This window comes from Balaenoptera borealis (genome assembly GCF_965194805.1).
Source record: "Balaenoptera borealis genome assembly, chromosome: 10".
Classification (NCBI taxonomy): domain Eukaryota; kingdom Metazoa; phylum Chordata; class Mammalia; order Artiodactyla; family Balaenopteridae; genus Balaenoptera; species Balaenoptera borealis.
This window is the reverse complement of record NC_138874.1, coordinates 109,744,730-109,761,150: the sequence shown is the minus strand read 5'-3', so window position 1 is coordinate 109,761,150 and position 16,421 is coordinate 109,744,730. Positions and strand designations below refer to the sequence as shown.

Below are 16,421 nucleotides of genomic sequence, written 5' to 3'. Positions count from 1 at the left end.
CCAAGGAGCAGAGCTGGGATCTGTTTGACTCCGTGGTCTGCTCATAGCCACTGAGCTAGTTGGCTGTTACAGGGTCAGAGATGGTAGACGTTCCGTCAGCCCTTGGAGGAGGCGGGGCATTGACCCCACGCTCGAGACTTTTTCCAAATCTCCTGTTTCCTGGAGGTCTTCCAGCCACATCAGGGCATCTGGCCAAAGTCTCATTGTTGTGATTCGGGGAATACGAGGTACCGCTCCCAGAATCTGCTTAGGACACAGAGGCTTCCAGCAGAGACTTTAGGAGTTCCTTTGCAGCAGCTAGATGACCCCATGGTCCAAGTTTCAGGATAAGCCCTTTGTTTCCTGTGTCAGGGCTGCTCCTGGCCTAGGGCTCCAGAATGAGGATAGTTGAGGATGTCACATTCCCTTAGGTCCCTCTGCATTGGGATGGTGAGGCCCCAAACATAACGTTCATTGCTTACTTTCTTGACTTTGTGAAGGTTGGTCAAACCGCTGATGAATATGAAAAATATCCCATGTCAAATAGACCTGAGATCAAATTCTAGTTCATCACTTTAATGCTGTGTGACTCTGGGCAAGTTCCTTCACCTCTCTGAACCCCCATATTTTCCACTTGTAAAATGGGCTTGAGGATGGTGATGATGATGATGATGATGATGACGACGACAATGATCCCTCTAGGACTGCTGTGAGGATTACGTAGATGGTGGATGTGTGTGTTCTGTGTCTTGCTTGTCAGAAACGCTCAGTTATAAGTTCCCAGCCCCTACCCTCCCCCCTCTTCCAGTAGCATGCTCACCATGAAACATCTTTTATGAGCATATCCTTAGTTTCTATTTTACTGTACTAATTAACTTTAATATAATTTTCCTTTGCTAGAGATTCAGCCTTCACATACCTTAGAGGTATGTGACACTCTGGGGAAAAAAAATTAAAAAGGAGTAGACAAATTTGTTCCCGTGGCCATTTTTAAACATATGCAGAAAGCTTGCCATTTCTTTCTTAGTTACACACCAAGCAGAAGTGTTTTATTTCTCTCCATCAGGGTTTTGCTCCGTTCAAAGTAAAAAGAATAAATGCAAATCCCTATCAAGAAAATTTCCTATAGCCAAAAGCATGCTTGCTTTTTCAATTCTAGTCCTAAAAACCTACAATAATCTTTATGTGAAGTATCTGTTTAGGTTTTATGGCTGCTGTGACTGGATTGGGTTCAGACACTGTGGGATTTGTCAGCAGTGGGTCAATAGCAACGTTTTGAAAAATCGGCTGCCACTTAATCACATCAGCAGCATTTGATTTGTTTCTATCAATTGTATTTTCCATTATTTCGGGGACTTTTGTGGCAGAGCCATGTGGTGGCTTAAGCCTTTTTAATCATTCTTCCTGCAGGCGGTGTGACGAAGTCTGCAGATTCATTTCTTTGTAGATTAATGAGATGGGATTTCTAATTTCCTCCCCTCCTCCCCCTCCACTCCTTCTTTGTGTTTGGGTCTTGCTCACTCGTTAGCGGTGCACCGACAGGCCTTAGTTAGTGGGGAGTGGGTAGCTGGGAGCAGGTCCCAGTCTAGCTCAAGAGGCATATGGTTTGCAGTGTGTGCATTTCAACTCCAAAGGGATGTGAGACCTTTGTGTCGGCTGCTGTCTGGCATCCTCTCCCGCACAAGGAAGGCAGATGTTGTGACAGCATCGGGCCCACAGAGCTTTAAGGGTTGCGTGGCCCCGTGTTCCACACTGAAGCCGTGACAAGAGCAGGATTCCAGGCCCGGAGAGAACACAGAGGAAGAAGCCTCAGCCGGGAAGAGCTATCTGGATCACCCCACACCTCCTGCCCACACGTTTCACTTTTGAAGCCATTTCTTACGGAGGATTCTCAGCTGCATGACATTCGCTGAAGGGCTGGAATTCAGCGTTAACGATAGCCTGGCGCGAGCTTTTCCACCGGTCTCCTGGTGTCTTATTTTGCCAATTCTTCCAGCGCTTCTAGCACTGATGGCAAAATGGCAGACCCACTCCAGAGTTTTAAATATCACATTTATTTATTTCAGTACTAACAAGGCCTGAAGGTTGGGATAATGAGAATTGTGTGTGTGTGCGGAGGGGTCCAGCCCTCCCAGGAGGGCCTGTCCATGCTGATCGATGGGCACTGCCTGAGGTTCCACGCCTCGGGTTCCACTGAATGAGCTGACCTGGTATTTTTGACCAACCTTCTTCAGCCAGACAAGGCCCTGTGAGGGATTTTTCCATTAACTTGACACCGTCCCACTCCTTTTATCCCACTGCCGTCATTGTCCTTATTTGATCACAGATGTGATCAAAGGCCTATGGCTGGTGACCTGTGAATGGTTCGAATCTGGAATCTGGTAGAGAGAGTGGCTGTGTATTTTGTACAGTTTTGTCGTGACTTTATCGATTAGGCAGCAGATCGATACAGAATTGCTCTTGACACCCAAAGCTGTGATTTTTCTTTTTTTAATTTATTTTTATATTTATTTTTGGCTGTGTTGGGTCTTCGTTTCTGTGCGAGGGCTTTCTCTAGTTGCGGCAAGCGGGGGCCACTCTTCATCGCGGTGCGCGGGCCTGTCACTATCGCGGCCTCTCTTGGTGCGGAGCACAGGCTCCAGACGCGCAGGCTCAGTAGTTGTGGCTCACGGGCCTAGTTGCTCCGCGGCATGTGGGATCTTCTCAGACCAGGGCTCGAACCTGTGTCCCCTGCGTTGGCAGGCAGATTCTCAACCACTGCGCCAGCAGGGAAGCCCTGAAGCTGTGATTTTTAAACAGACATTTGTACTGAGGGATGTATCACTGAATGGTCTGAGGAAGGAGGGAAGAAAGGACGGGTGAGTGCCGAGGCTGGCTGAAGCGCAGGAGGACCTGCTTTTTGTCCCCAGTCAACAGAGGAACCAGCGCAGCCATCTTCCTCTGTCTGTGGCCTTGACTCTCAGAAGCCAGGGAGGGCTTGTCGGTGGCGTCTTCTGCTGGGGGAGTCCTCTTGGCCCTCACACATAACAGAGCAGCGCTGTGTTCTTGCTATTTCAGATGGTCTCCAAAAATAAAATGTTGGGAAGAGAGCCACTGGACTTTATGCCATCTGACATTCATTTATGCATTTTGGGTACTGTCGTGGGTTGAATGGGACCCCCAAAATATACATCTACTTCCTAATCTTTGGAACCTGTGAGTGTGACCTTATTTGGAAAATGGGTCTTTGTAGGTGTCATTAAGAGAAGGGTTTCAAGATGAGGTCATCTTGAGTTACCCAGATGGGCCCTAAAATCAGTGACAAATGTCCTTATAAGGGACAGAAGAGGAGAAGACACAGACACTGTGGAGAAGGCCCTGTGAAGACGGAGGCAGAGATGGGAGTGATGCAGCCACAAGCCAAGGAGTGCCAGGGGCCACCAGGAACTGAAAGAAACAAGGAAGAGCCTTTGGAGGGGGTGTGGCCTTGCCAACACCTTGATTGTGGACTCCTGGCCTCTAGAACTATGAGAGGATAATTTTCTGTTGTTTTAGACCACCCAGTTGGTGGTCCTTTGTAACAGCAGCCCTAAGAAACTAATACAGGGACCAAGTTCTGTTGTAGCCATGTCAGGACGCACAAGACTGTCTGCTTTCCAGCTGGGTGGTGAGGACATTTTCCCTTCAGTCCCCAGCAGTGACAAGCAAGGGCTGGGCAGACATTACACACACCTGGGTTCAAACCCTGACTGTCCAGATGCACGACTCTGGATACATTCCTTAATGCAGTCCTTAACCATTCTCCGCCTCAATTCTCTTATTTGTAAAACTGGGCTATGCTACCTATCTGTCTGCTGGATTTGTGATGAAGACTAAATGAGCTTTGCTGCAGAGCGCTAAGGACGGCTTCTGGCTTATGTAAAACACTCGGTAAATGGTGGGATGGATAGCTATGTTTATGAATTAGAATAGACAACTGCAGTTTTTATTCTACAGTTATAGAGCTGTAGCTGAGAGCAGCATAACTATTGAGCTAAATTTAATTAAACACTAAAAATCCATACTATTAATTAATGATACCTTTCAAAAAATAAAAAACAGCAAAAAGAAAACAAAAGAGAGGGACTTCCCTGGTGGCGCAGTGGTTAAGAATCCACCTGCCACTGCAGGGGACGTGGGTTCGAGCCCTGGTCCGGGAAGATCCCACATGCCGCGGAGCACCTAAGCCCGCGAGCCACAACTACTGAAGCCTGTGTGCCGCAACTACTGAAGCCCTCACACCTGGAGCCCGTGCTCCACAACAAGAGAAGCCACTGCGATGAGAAGCCTGTGCACCGCAATGAAGAATAGCCCCCGCTCGCTGCAACTAGAGAAAGCCCACACGCAGCAACGAGGACCCAACGCCGCCAATAAATAAATTAATTAATTAATTAAAAAAAGAAAACAAAAGAAAAAAAAATTTTTTTAAGAAAAAAGAAATGATACCTTTATCCTAAAAATAGTATTAAACTGAGTTTAATAAAATGAAAATAATTTTATCTAGAAAACATTTCAGTCCTCCTTTTGTCAAAGATGCCCTACATAGGCCTGTCTTCCCCACAGACTGTTCCGGCTGCATCTTCTCTCTATCTCAACCCCCCATTCTGTCCCCCATCAGTTGCTCTAATTAATTTTTTGTGTAGAGTAGACACTTGATATACCTCCTTGTTCGGATGAAGTCCTCTGAATCACATTCTTGAACATTCTTGCTGTCTCCCAGGGCCACTTGGAGCACTGTTGAGTTAAAACGTTGTCTGGTTGGCTCGGCAGGTCTCAACGATTTCAGCTACCTTCACACAAACTGCTTCGAGCTATCCATCTATGTGGGCTGCGATAAATACCCGCATGAGAGCCAGCTGCCCGAGGAGTGGGAGAATAATCGGGAATCCTTAATCGTGTTCATGGAGCAGGTATGACGTGGCCACACGGCTGTGACGGGCTGTAGCTAGGGAGCCACGCCCTTGAGATGGCCAAAAGCCTGAGATCAAATTAGTGCTTCCTACGGCGGCCAGCGCCCTGGGCTAGCGACTACAGTGTCAGAAGGAACTGCTGTCTGTGAGCTCTAAGTCAATGTCAGTTGCTCCCAGTGGTTCATGGTGAGTGAGACTACTTCCGGGGTTCTAGGATGCGGCTCCGTGGGGAAGGGGTGTTTGTCCAGCCGGCATACTCAGGTCCCTTGTATTAGTCTGCTAGGGCTGCGTAACAAAATATACAGGCCGGGGAACTTAAGCAACAGAAACTATGGTTCTGAAGGCTAGAAGTCCAAAATTAAAGTGTCAGCAGGTTGGTTTCATCCTGCAGCCTCTCTCCTTGGCTCGCAGACGGCCACCTTGTCACTGTGTCCGCACATGGTTTTACTCAGTGTGCATACACCCCTGGTGTCCCTGTGTGTCCAAATTTCCTCTCCTTACAAGGACACCAGTCAGATTATAAGGCCCACTCTTAGGGCTTCGTCAGCTCTTTAAAGATGCTATCTCCAAATACAGTCACATTCTAAGATACTGGGGGTAAGGACTTCAACAAATGGATTTGTGGGGGACACAGTTCAGCCCATAACAGCTCGGAGGCTGAGGAGTCACTGCTGCAGGTGTCGGGTGTCACCTGGGAACAGTTCTAACAAGTGCCCGCTGAGCTTCTGCTCGTAGCTGGTGAGGAAGTCCTGCCACGTATGCTAGGACCCTCGCACGCCTTCTTTTCCTCCTGCACTCAAGGATACGCCTGGCTTGTAGCATTGAGCAAACTGGTTCTAGTTTGGTACTAAAACTAACCAAATAACATCCACGCCCCTACAAGGAATAGACTCACAGGAACCAGAGAAATAAAAAGAATGTAGAACTTCATATGACTCTACCGTGACTCACATTCACTAGGAAGTAAGATGCTGAGGCTGGACTGGGCGGTTGCCCTTCTTCCATGGGTTCTCATAGGTGAGTCAGAAGAAGCGTTCAGCCAAGGGCTTGGGCTGCCAGCTTCCTGGTACCTGCACCTCCTCATGGTGGCAGAGGTTGGCACTGCGATTCAGCATCCAAGTCTGATCCATGAGGATCCTGGGAGGGTCAGTGCAGCCCACAGCCCACTTTCCTGGCACAGAACGGTGTGAACCTGTTCTGCCCTCCTGGGAAGCCGTGAGCACACTTTCCATCCCCACTCTGGAATTTTGTAAGGGAAGGCTCTTTTTTCATTTCATATATGAACAAAGAGAGAGAAGGCCCTAGTCATTCTAACGTGATAATCCCAGTTTAGCCAAAGAGCCTCCTACAGATAAAATGCCCAGGCATAGCAATATGTATAAAGGATGTCACTGGAAATGATGGTATGTCATCTTGGATCTTCGGATGGGGAACCTGAGGCACGAGGTTCAGAGCTGGTGTGTGTCCTGTGACTCGACTCACCAGTGGAAGGGCCCTGCGGATGAACTGTACTTTACAGGGATGCTTTTGAGTCTTTTGTCTCCTCTTTGACTCTTAAAGTCTATGTGTTTAGTCTGTAGAGTCCAGGAAAGTCAAAATAAATGTGCCTATAAAAATTAAATTCCATTTTTACCGGATGTGTTTTTTATGAACCATCTCAGATCCTAATATTTTCTGAACCTCTGGAATATTTTAACTCCAGTGGAAGACTTTCCAGTAGATGGACCCAAAAGGAATACAGAAATTTACATGCCAAATCCATGCAGAGCCGGGGAGCTTTTGAGCCAGACGTGGCTTTGTGGGGGGCTCTTGGTTTCTGGCCCTCTTCGCTGTGCCGGTTGATCGGTGAGCTCATCTGCTTCTCCTGTTTGTCGAGCAGGTTCATCGGGGCATCAAAGGCCTGGTGAGGGATTTGCACGGAAAAGGAATTCCAAATGCTGTTATCTCCGTAGAGGGTGTTAACCATGACATCCGAACAGGTAACTACAAATAATGTGTGTGAACTGTTTCTCAAGAGGAAATATCCATTTTCTTGAAGTGTTTTACTTGAGTTAAAACCACAAGTTGAGGCCCAGAAACTTCTTCCTCTGACCTGGCTTATTGTCTCTTTTCTCCAGCTTTCCATGGAGACCCTAGAAAGCAAGGTGTTCAGCCTCTGCTTTCTGGCTTCTCTCTGTCCCTTATTCAGGTGAAAACCAGAAGCTCAAAGAGGCTGAAGGACCCATTTGAAGGTTCAGGAGGCGGCTGGGGCTTGGGTTCAGATGTTGGAGCAGCTGCGGGCTGCTTCCCTGCTTGCTCCAGAGCTCCAGCGCTGGCTGGGAAGCAGCCCGCAGACACCGACCATCCGCACAAGGGCTGCCTTATTCTTTGCCGATTAGAAAGTGATATGAAAACAAGCCCAGGCTTACCCTTGTGCCCCAGGACTCTCATCACCTGGGATGGCACTTGGCGTGTTCAGGGGGAAATGAGAAACAGCGAATTTGACTTTGATGGATGAGGTTTGCAGCACGCTGCAGGGACAGATGCACGTGGAACAGAATTGGTTGGATGCTTAAGTCAGATTGTCAGCGAGCGTTCCGTTGGAGATGGTGTGCCCACAGCCATGTTTAAACCTACACGCAGAGGTTTTCCTACGTGGCGGGGCGGTGGGGGGGGGTGACGTTGGGGAGCGCTGCGTCAGCAAGGCAGATACTCTGCTTTGCTGTCAGCTGCAGTGAGCAGGGCACTGGGTCCTGCATTGGTTTCCAGTGGTTGCCATGACAAATGACCACAGACTGTGTGGTTTAAAGAAACAGAAATTTATTCCCTCACGGTTATAGAGGCCGGGAGTCTGAAATCAAGGTGTCGGCAGGGCCGTGCTCCCCCTGGAGCCCCTGGGGAGGATCCCCCTTGGGCTCTTCCAGCTCCTGGTGGCTTCAGGCATTCCTGAGCTTCCTTGGCTGCATCACTCCCGTCTCTGCCTCCGTTTCCTCCTGACTCCTCCTCTTCTGTCTCTTATGAGCACACTTGTCATTGGATTTAGGACCCATCCACATAATCCAGGATGATCTTGAGATCCTTAATTACATCTGCAAAGACCCTTTTTCCAAATAAGGTCAATTCGTAGGTCCTGGGTGGTAGGATGTGGGCCACTGGAGGGTGTGGGGGGCAGGGCATCACTCAACCCAGGGCAGGTCCCGTCCAGGTGTAGCGAACGGAGTCATCATCAGCAAGAGGAAGGAGACCATGATTTCCATAAGAGACCTCTTCAGCCTGCAGACACGCTTGAACTGGGAGAAACGAGACTTGACACTAACTTGGCCTGACCTGCGCCCGGGGATCTAAGAGCTTACCTTGTGCCGGGGCGGCCAGCCGCACTGGACGTTATGTGGCGTTTCCCAGATGCACAGCGAGAGGCTCAGCTGGGATTGAGCCAAGAGCTTGAGACTCTCAATGTGGTCCCCCTTCCCTTGTCCCACGCTGTTCCCCCTGAACAAGAGAAGGGTCCCTTTCCCCGATAGCTGGTCACATGCATGAAGACACCCTGTCCTCCCCCAAGTGATCCCATGTGACCTGTGAGGAAGCAGAGGCTCCAGGACATTAGGACGGGGGAGGCTGGGATTCAGACCTGGCCCAGGTGTTCTTCAATACCGGGCTGCCTGCTCATGTGCCTGGCAGAGAAGGACAATTATTCTGTAAATGGGTGAAATGCCACAAAACAGTAGACTGTGGTGTGATGCCCTGAATCGCCTTCCTTCGAGGTAGTTGCCTGTTTCTTCACGCAGCCATATTTCCTGGGCATCCACTTGTCCTCCAGGGTCTTATAGCCACTGACCACAAGGCTGCACACTGGCTAGCATGGCATTTGGTACATAGTTGCCCCACATAGGCAGGCATACACTGATCCATTCATTCATTCACTTATTCACTTATTCATTCATTAAGTCAACAAATGCAGATTGTAAACCTGTCACGGGCCAGACATGCAAGGTGCAGATGATCACTGTGGATGAAAGGGGCTCTTTGATCTGGTTCTGCATAGGCCTTGTATTTTAAACATTATTAATGAGCGCCTGTAAAAGAGCCTGAAACATTCCTTGGACTGTTAGTCTTTTGTAGGCAATGTGAGAAAATTAGAGTTTTAAACAAAGTGTGAGATAAAATGTCCCCAGGGGCCCACAAGCCAACAGAGAGGGCTTCGCCTAATGAGCTCGGAATTTCAAAGCCCTTGTAATCAAGGAGACAGTTTTGATGAGCTAATGGAAAATGCAACTCCATCTCCCTTTATTCCCCACAAAGTTATCTCCCAGCACGTTCGCATCACAGAGGAATCCCGTGTGTCACGGATGGTTCTTTATTGCGTTGGTTTCGGGGTCCTTCATTGCTCCACATAAGCTCTGAATTTGCCTTGATTTCTGTCTGAGGCTTATGTGATCTGACAAGTTTTATTCCAGGAGGGATTTTGCATAAAATAAACAGGGGTATTGAGTGGAATTCCACAGGGAGAGAAGCTAGTAAGGATGCTTTCTAAATGCATGTAAATATGTTGGCCCAATACCTGGCTCGGAATGCCACGTGACTGTCCTTTGTTTGGGAACACTAACCCGACCTGCTAATGAATGGCCATTCGTCGTTAGGGCCTGGGTTGTTCCTTCTGTCCACCGGTGCTGGGCGATCCCAGCTGGGTGCCCACCTCCCCCTGCAGCTCCACAGAACACTCACCCCCGAAACACACCCCTGACAGGGCACCATGATGTAATAAGAAGGAGGCCAGCACAGCAAAGGCGGGCAGATTGGGGAGAGGATGAGGAGGGAACCTTCTACTATTTGGGGGAGAAAAAGAATTACAAAGCCGTCTTATAAATTTGACTCAGTAGAGCTGACAAGCACGTGTTAATTATGGATTTCTTTCACTCCTGGCTTCCTGAGCATCTCCCTTGGGGAGAACCTGGGCTGCCCCTTCCCTGGGGTGTTTCAGACTGACCTCAATGTGTTCTCGAGGTGGGCGCTCCCACTGAAAGGTCTCGCCTCCAGCGGCCTCTATCAGGTTAGTTGGCAGGTGGCCGGTTCTTGGCCTTTAACGAATCCACTCCGGTGTTGGTGGGGAGAAAGTACCTACAGTGGCTGAGGCTTAATATGTACAACTTCTCACGTTAATAGGACATTTGTATTCATGTTTGTTTGTCTTCATCCCACTTAATCCAGCTGGCATTCGTCAAGGACACACGACTGAAACACACAGTTAAGTGGCGAAGAATAAGCCAGAGGTCTTACGGAACCCACAGCTTAACACGGGGCCAAGACCAGACAGGGAGGTCTGTCTGGAGGGTGCAGGGGCGGCTCTGGCAGGTGTGCCTGGGAGCTGGGAGCCCGGAGAGATGTCTCAGCCCGTGCCTGCCCGGGAGGCTCGGGCCGTCTGATAGCAAGACAAAGACGGCTGGGCGCGGCTCTCGGCTTCTGAAAAGCCACCAAGTAGCATTTTCTTTAGTTGAGAACCTTGCATTTTCACTGCAGGAAGACACAGGGCGCAGTGCTGAGAAAGTCAGGGAGCCGTCTGCCCGCGTTGTGTGCCTGGGGCTCTCACACTGAGGCCTGTTTACCAGGTAGTAGACTGTGCAAACATGTGGTGAACGACTGCCTGCGTATTTCATTTTTCATGACATCTTGTGCTCTCGTGAGCTCACCACGTTGCATGGGGCGTCTCAGATGAATAAAGATTGTGATGTGAATTTAAACATGGTGCTTCAGAGTGTTATATGCGTGTGTGTGGGAGATAAATATTCTCACACAGACAGAGTTCTCTTCCATTCTTTAGAGGACATCAGGCTTCATTCACATGAGTAAACCTTGCCCGGGCCTACGTAGCACTTCACCAAATCCAGCCTTTTCTCTTTAGACCGGGCAGGACAGATCATCATAAGAGAGAAAACAAACCTGGCCTGGGAAGACCAGCTAATCACTAGCTGTGTGACCTTGTGCAGGACGTGACACTTCCCTTGGCACCCAATTACTCATGTAGAAAAGGGGATCATTATACAACCTACATCAGAACTTGGCTTGGAGGGTTCAGTGGATTGGTGCCTGCCTCGTCCTTCCATGTGCTACGTGGGAGTTGATGTCTCCTTTTCTGTCTCAAAGCCTCTTTAATGTCAGGGGTCCAAGTGATCTCAGCAGGTGTAGGCCCCCTGGGGAGCAGTGGCCTTGACCTAGAACCCCACTTTATGCAACAAGGATCTAGCGTTGAGTTAAGGATGGACCCAGGTCCAGTTAGGTGCCTGTTGGGTGCCTGACCAATGGTGTAACCGGGGCGGGGGAAGGGGCAGGGGACTCTGCTTGCAACGTCCACGTGTACCTGCTCCTGTAGTTCCATTTCTTCATAGAGGACCATGGAATGAGGTGTGGACCTTGGGGCCTCCCCCCAGGTCATTTGTAGCCCTTTCCTTCTCTTTTTCAGACGTGAAGAGCCCCACCCCATACTACTATTCTATATTTATAGCCATGCTAAGGGAAGCCAGGAAGCCAGGCACAGATGGCTTTTCAAGATGGCATTCTGTGGCGAGGGCATACCATTCAGACATTCAAGTTCATCATGAATGGTGTGTATTGTCACGGAGAAAGGAATGTTAGCGATTGTTTCTCCATTTCTGCTCATGCGTATTAACACTGCGGGGAGCCTACACCCCAGTCCCCTTCCTGTTAAAACCATTAAGGCGGTTTCCAAAAAGGAAAACATCTTGGCTTCCAAAATGCATTAAGAATTTGCATCTGCTGGGGCTCAAGTTCCACACTCCCTGCCCGTGAGTCTCTCTCTGGCCAGGAGGCTGGTCTTGGAATAACAGAGCTGGTGATATCTCTGTTAGAAAAGAGCTGCTCTGAATTCCCCTGCTTTCTTTTCACAGCCAGTGATGGGGATTACTGGCGCCTTCTGAACCCCGGAGAGTACATGGTCACGGCCAAGGCAGAAGGTTTCACCTCGTCCACCAAGAACTGCATAGTCGGCTATGACATGGGGGCCACACAGTGCGACTTCACGCTCAGCAAAACCAACCTGGCCAGGATCAGAGAGATCATGGAGAAGTTCGGGAAGCAGCCCGTCAGCCTGCCAGCCAGGCGGCTGAAGCTGTGGGCGCGGAAAAGACGACAGCGCGGGTGACCTCCCAACTCTTGAGTCATGTCCTGGACCCCTGCAAATTAAACCACCCTGGTTGTAGCTCCATAGAGGACTCACTCCTCATTGTTTTCTCTGTAATTCAAGAAGGCCTGGGAGTATGTGTACGTTGCAAGGCTGGTCCCGAGGGGAGGCTTAGGATAGTTTCTTTGTTCCCATTTATCCAAATAACTTGGGCAGGGCAGCAGAGGAAGGATGGTGGGAGGATTCAGCAAGTCATCCTGGGAGTCTGAGAGAGAGAGAGGAGCTTGCCTGTTGAGGGCCTCCTGGCTGTACAGGAAGGGAAACTGGTGCTTCTCCTGTTTGCGTGACAGCAAGAGTTCCCCATGCATTTGCAATTTGCATGGCTAAAATGGCAGCATTCCCAGGGCTCTGCTGTCCCAAATGTTACCATTCGAGATGCTCATGGGCATTCTAAGAGAATCTACCCTCTCTGGCCCCAGGACATTCCAAGCTGCTGCAAATAAATCCTGCGCTCTGTTGACAATAGAGACATTACCAAGTGAGCATCAGTCGACCTCTTGAATCCGCTTAGTTTCCCTTTCAACAAAGGATCACGCACACAAAGGGAGAGGAAGGCTGAAATAATTCAAGAGTGAGTGTGGGCAGCAGGCATGCTTTGGGGCTCATGGTGTGCAGTGGGATCCACAGAGAACCCCCCAAACTTCCCGCTGCTGTAGTAGCTCTGGGGGCTCCCTGGGTGGGGAGAGCAGGAGGTGCCCACCTCCCTAAGGAACCAGAGCAGTTAGCCTGGCTCTCCTCTCTGACCTGCTAGGACTTGAAAAGAGCTGGGAGGAGGCTGACTGTCAACCCTCTCTGTTCAATATCGTCCTCCTTTCCTGGAAACGAGCTCTCCTAGGCTGGCCGACATCACTCCGGGAGTTATTTTTGGTGTGTGGGATGCCAGACCATCCAGATTAGACTCAATTTGATGAAAAACTCTTAGAATTATCTGTGAGCATCGGTGTGAGAGGGGTTATTGAATTGCCACGCAAGAAAACAGTTCTTCTCACTTTTTATTAATGTTGCTGCCTCACTGACCTGGGAAGAATAGAAAAATAAAGAAAGCAGATGGTGAGCTCCTTCTACTGTGTGGTTTTCCTGGGTAGACTCGCAGCCACCCAAACGCCACGTCCCGCCCCCTCTGTCTGCGGTGGGTCACCCTAGAGAAGGTCGGTCACCCTGGAGAAGGTCGGTCACCCTAGAGAAGGTCGGTCACCCTAGAGAAGGTCGGTCACCCTGGAGAAGGTCAGTCACCCTGGAGAAGGTCGGTCACCCTGGAGAAGGTCAATCACCCTGGAGAAGGTCAGTCACCCTAGAGGAGGTCGGTCACCCTGGAGAAGGTCAGTCACCCTAGAGGAGGTCGGTCACCCTGGAGGAGGTCGGTCACCCTGGAGAAGGTCAGTCACCCTGGAGAAGGTCGGTCACCCTGGAGAAGGTCGGTCACCCTAGAGGAGGTCGGTCACCCTGGAGAAGGTCGGTCACCCTAGAGGAGGTCGGTCACCCTGGAGAAGGTCGGTCACCCTGGAGAAGGTCAGTCACCCTGGAGAAGGTCGGTCACCCTGGAGAAGGTCGGTCACCCTGGAGAAGGCGCCGGCTTGGGGAGGGGCACCCTGCACCCCCATCAAGCTCCGTAGTGATGCTGCCAGCGTTACGTTCCCTACCTCCTTCCCCAGGGGGCCTGTGGTGGGCTGAAGTCGTCCTGACACTTGGGACCCACTAGTCATTCCTGGGTCTGCCAGTGAACATCTCTCCAGAAAAGATCCTCATGTCACTTTTTGACAGTCTATACTAGAGATCAGCAAACTTTTCTTATACAGGATCAGATCGTAAGTATTTTAGGCTTTACAGGCCGTAAAGACTCTGTCACCAGTACTCAACTCTGCTATTGCAGCACAAAAGCAGACCTACACCATACGTAAGTGAATGGGCATGGCTGTGTTCCAGTAAAACTTTATTAAAACACGTGGCAGGGAATCCCCTGGCGGTCCAGTGGTTAGGACTTGGCGCTTTCACTGCTGGGGCCCGGTTGGGGAACTAAGATCCCACAAGTCAGTCAGCTCAGCCAAAGACAAAAGCAAAAACACATGGCAGCTGGATTTGGGCCCCAGGCTGGGGCATAGTTAGCTGACCCCTGCTATAAACCAGCAGTGTCCAATAGAACTTTCTGCAGTGATGGAGAGGTTCAATTCTGTAGTATCTAACACAGTAGCCACTCGCCACACGTGGCCATTGAGCACTTGAAATGGGACTCATGCAACTTGGGAAAAGCATTTCTAGTTACATAATTTTAATCATATAAATTTAACTTTCAGTAGTCATATAGCTATTCGCCCTATAGCTCTCCATGAAGCCCATTGTAGGAAAACCTTCCTCTTGCAGCATTAGATATGACAGGTGACAGTATAAAGCCCTTGAGATGATCAGTCAGCCCTGCAGTTCAGAGCGGTTAACCATTCCAACGGTATCAGCAGACGGTAGATCGTCAGGTCCCGGCCACGTCCTAGTGGGAGACCAGGTCCCCACACTTGGTACCAAGGTGATTGTCTCATTGCCACCGTCTAGCAATGGGGCTGTAGTCCTTGTAGCCCTTGGGGCTGCAGTATGCCATCTGCCGCGTTCAGCAATTCTTGGTCCTCTGCAAGGCCTGTCTTCAGACTTAGCCCGTTAACAGGTGTCTCGGGCTTGCAGGATGGAGCTGTGGCTTCCAGACCTGGCACCACCCTTTGGTGTGTGGTCTCAGCCAGGCAGCCTCTCTGGTCTCTTATCTGCTCCTGCAAAGTAAGCCCGTGGGCTCGATGGACTGTCAAGGCCTGTCTGGCTGTGGCGTCCCCTGATTTCTGGTGGAGAAGTGACCTTCCAGATCCCTAAGGCTCTGTGCTGTTGGAGCCGCACCTCTACTCACCCCCTTCGGTGGGCTCCCCGTTGGCTCCATGATAATTCAGCGGCTCCTCCTCGCTGGGCCTTCAAGCCCAGACCGTCTTCCTTCACCTTCTTCTTCTTTCCGAAGAAGAAGGGCTGCTCTGCAACTGGACTTCTCCCATGCTTTTCAGCCAGAATTACCCCTCCCGGATCTTGCCTAGGGGCGGCCTCGGGCCTCTGCATCTCCTGTCTCTCCCCACAGCTGAAGACCTTCCTGCTCCTCTCAAGGCCTTTCTCAAATGCCACCTCCTGCAGGAAGCCTTCCTCCGTCTCACAACATGGATGCATTAGGACAGACCTGCAGGGCCCTTGGGGCCTCTCAGGGCCACTGCTCTCCATCCCTTTCCACTGGGGGTCATCTTACCTCTGGTTCTCCCCGCTGCTGTTGTCCCAGAATCTCCCCAAGGGCAGGAACGACGTCGTCCCCCTCTGTCTCTGCCCCACTAGTCTGGCTCGGCTTTTTCCTCCCAGCGGGTGTTCAGTAAATATATGTGGAACTGAACTAGCCTTGTGCATGTGCTGCTTTGTTTATAAGAGTCCCTTATAGGTTAAGAAAATGTGACTTCAGAGATTAAAAATCCATAACTTGGATTTATTTAGTGTGTTTTTACTTCTTCGAGAGTCTTCACTTTTATAAGTAAGTCTAATACTTGACTGCGTAGAAGCATGTCTGAACGATTTATAGAAGGTTTTGCTTTCCATCTGGATGTCTTTCTTTAGGGTAAAATCAACACAAAACTTCTGCTTCTGGCAGAGAATCCTCCGTCTATTTATCCTTATTCTCCCACTCAGGGCCCAGGTGGCCACTGAAGCCTTGCTCTTTTTAAGGCCACCTGTGTTTTTGGTTAAAGGGCATTTAAGGAGCTGCTCAAATCAGAGTCCTTCAGGGATCACAGCTCAGTTTTGATGACTTTAACAGGAAACCCCAAGATTTATCCAGGCTTTGTGTAACAAAGATATTAAGAACAACTTTAAAACTACAATGTGGGGTTTTTTTTGAATTTTATTTTATTTATTTTTTTATACAGCAGGTTCTTATTAGTCATCAATTCTATACACATCAGTGTATACATGTCAATCCCAATCTCCCAATTCATCACACCACCACCCCTCCCCGCCGCAGCTTTCCCCCCTTGGTGTCCATACGTTTGTCCTCTGCATCTGTGTCTCTATTTCTGCCCTGCAAACCGGTTCATCTGTACCATTTTTCTAGGTTCCACGTACATGCGTTAATATACGGTATTTGTTTTTCTCGTTCTGACTTAACTTCACTCTGTATGACGGTCTCTAGATCTATCCACGTCTCAACAAATGACCGAATTCGTTCCTTTTTATTACAATGTGTTGTTAATGTCTAAATCATGATGTAGTATAAAGGATGTTGTATTTACTTGGTATTTGGGTGGCTGGGCTGGAAAAGTATCACAGGTTTGCTGGTTCAGAGT

At 49.6% G+C, this 16,421-nt stretch overlaps 1 protein-coding gene across 2 annotated transcripts in view; it reads left to right on the top strand.

Moving 5' to 3' along the window:
• Positions 1 to 13,132, top strand: part of CPXM2 (carboxypeptidase X, M14 family member 2) — a 132,504-nt gene extending 119,372 nt beyond the window's left edge. Inside the window, exons 12-14 of one of the 2 annotated variants that reach the window (XM_082406951.1) lie at positions 4,768 to 4,907; positions 6,787 to 6,886; positions 11,786 to 13,132. In XM_082406951.1, the coding sequence (XP_082263077.1) occupies positions 4,768 to 4,907; positions 6,787 to 6,886; positions 11,786 to 12,039 (494 nt within the window). In that variant the 3' untranslated portion in view covers positions 12,040 to 13,132. Of the gene's footprint in view, positions 1 to 4,767; positions 4,908 to 6,786; positions 6,887 to 10,091; positions 10,622 to 11,785 lie in introns of those variants that run through there. The other variant, XM_082406952.1, reaches the window with a different exon arrangement.
• The last annotated feature ends 3,289 nt before the right edge of the window (positions 13,133 to 16,421 follow it).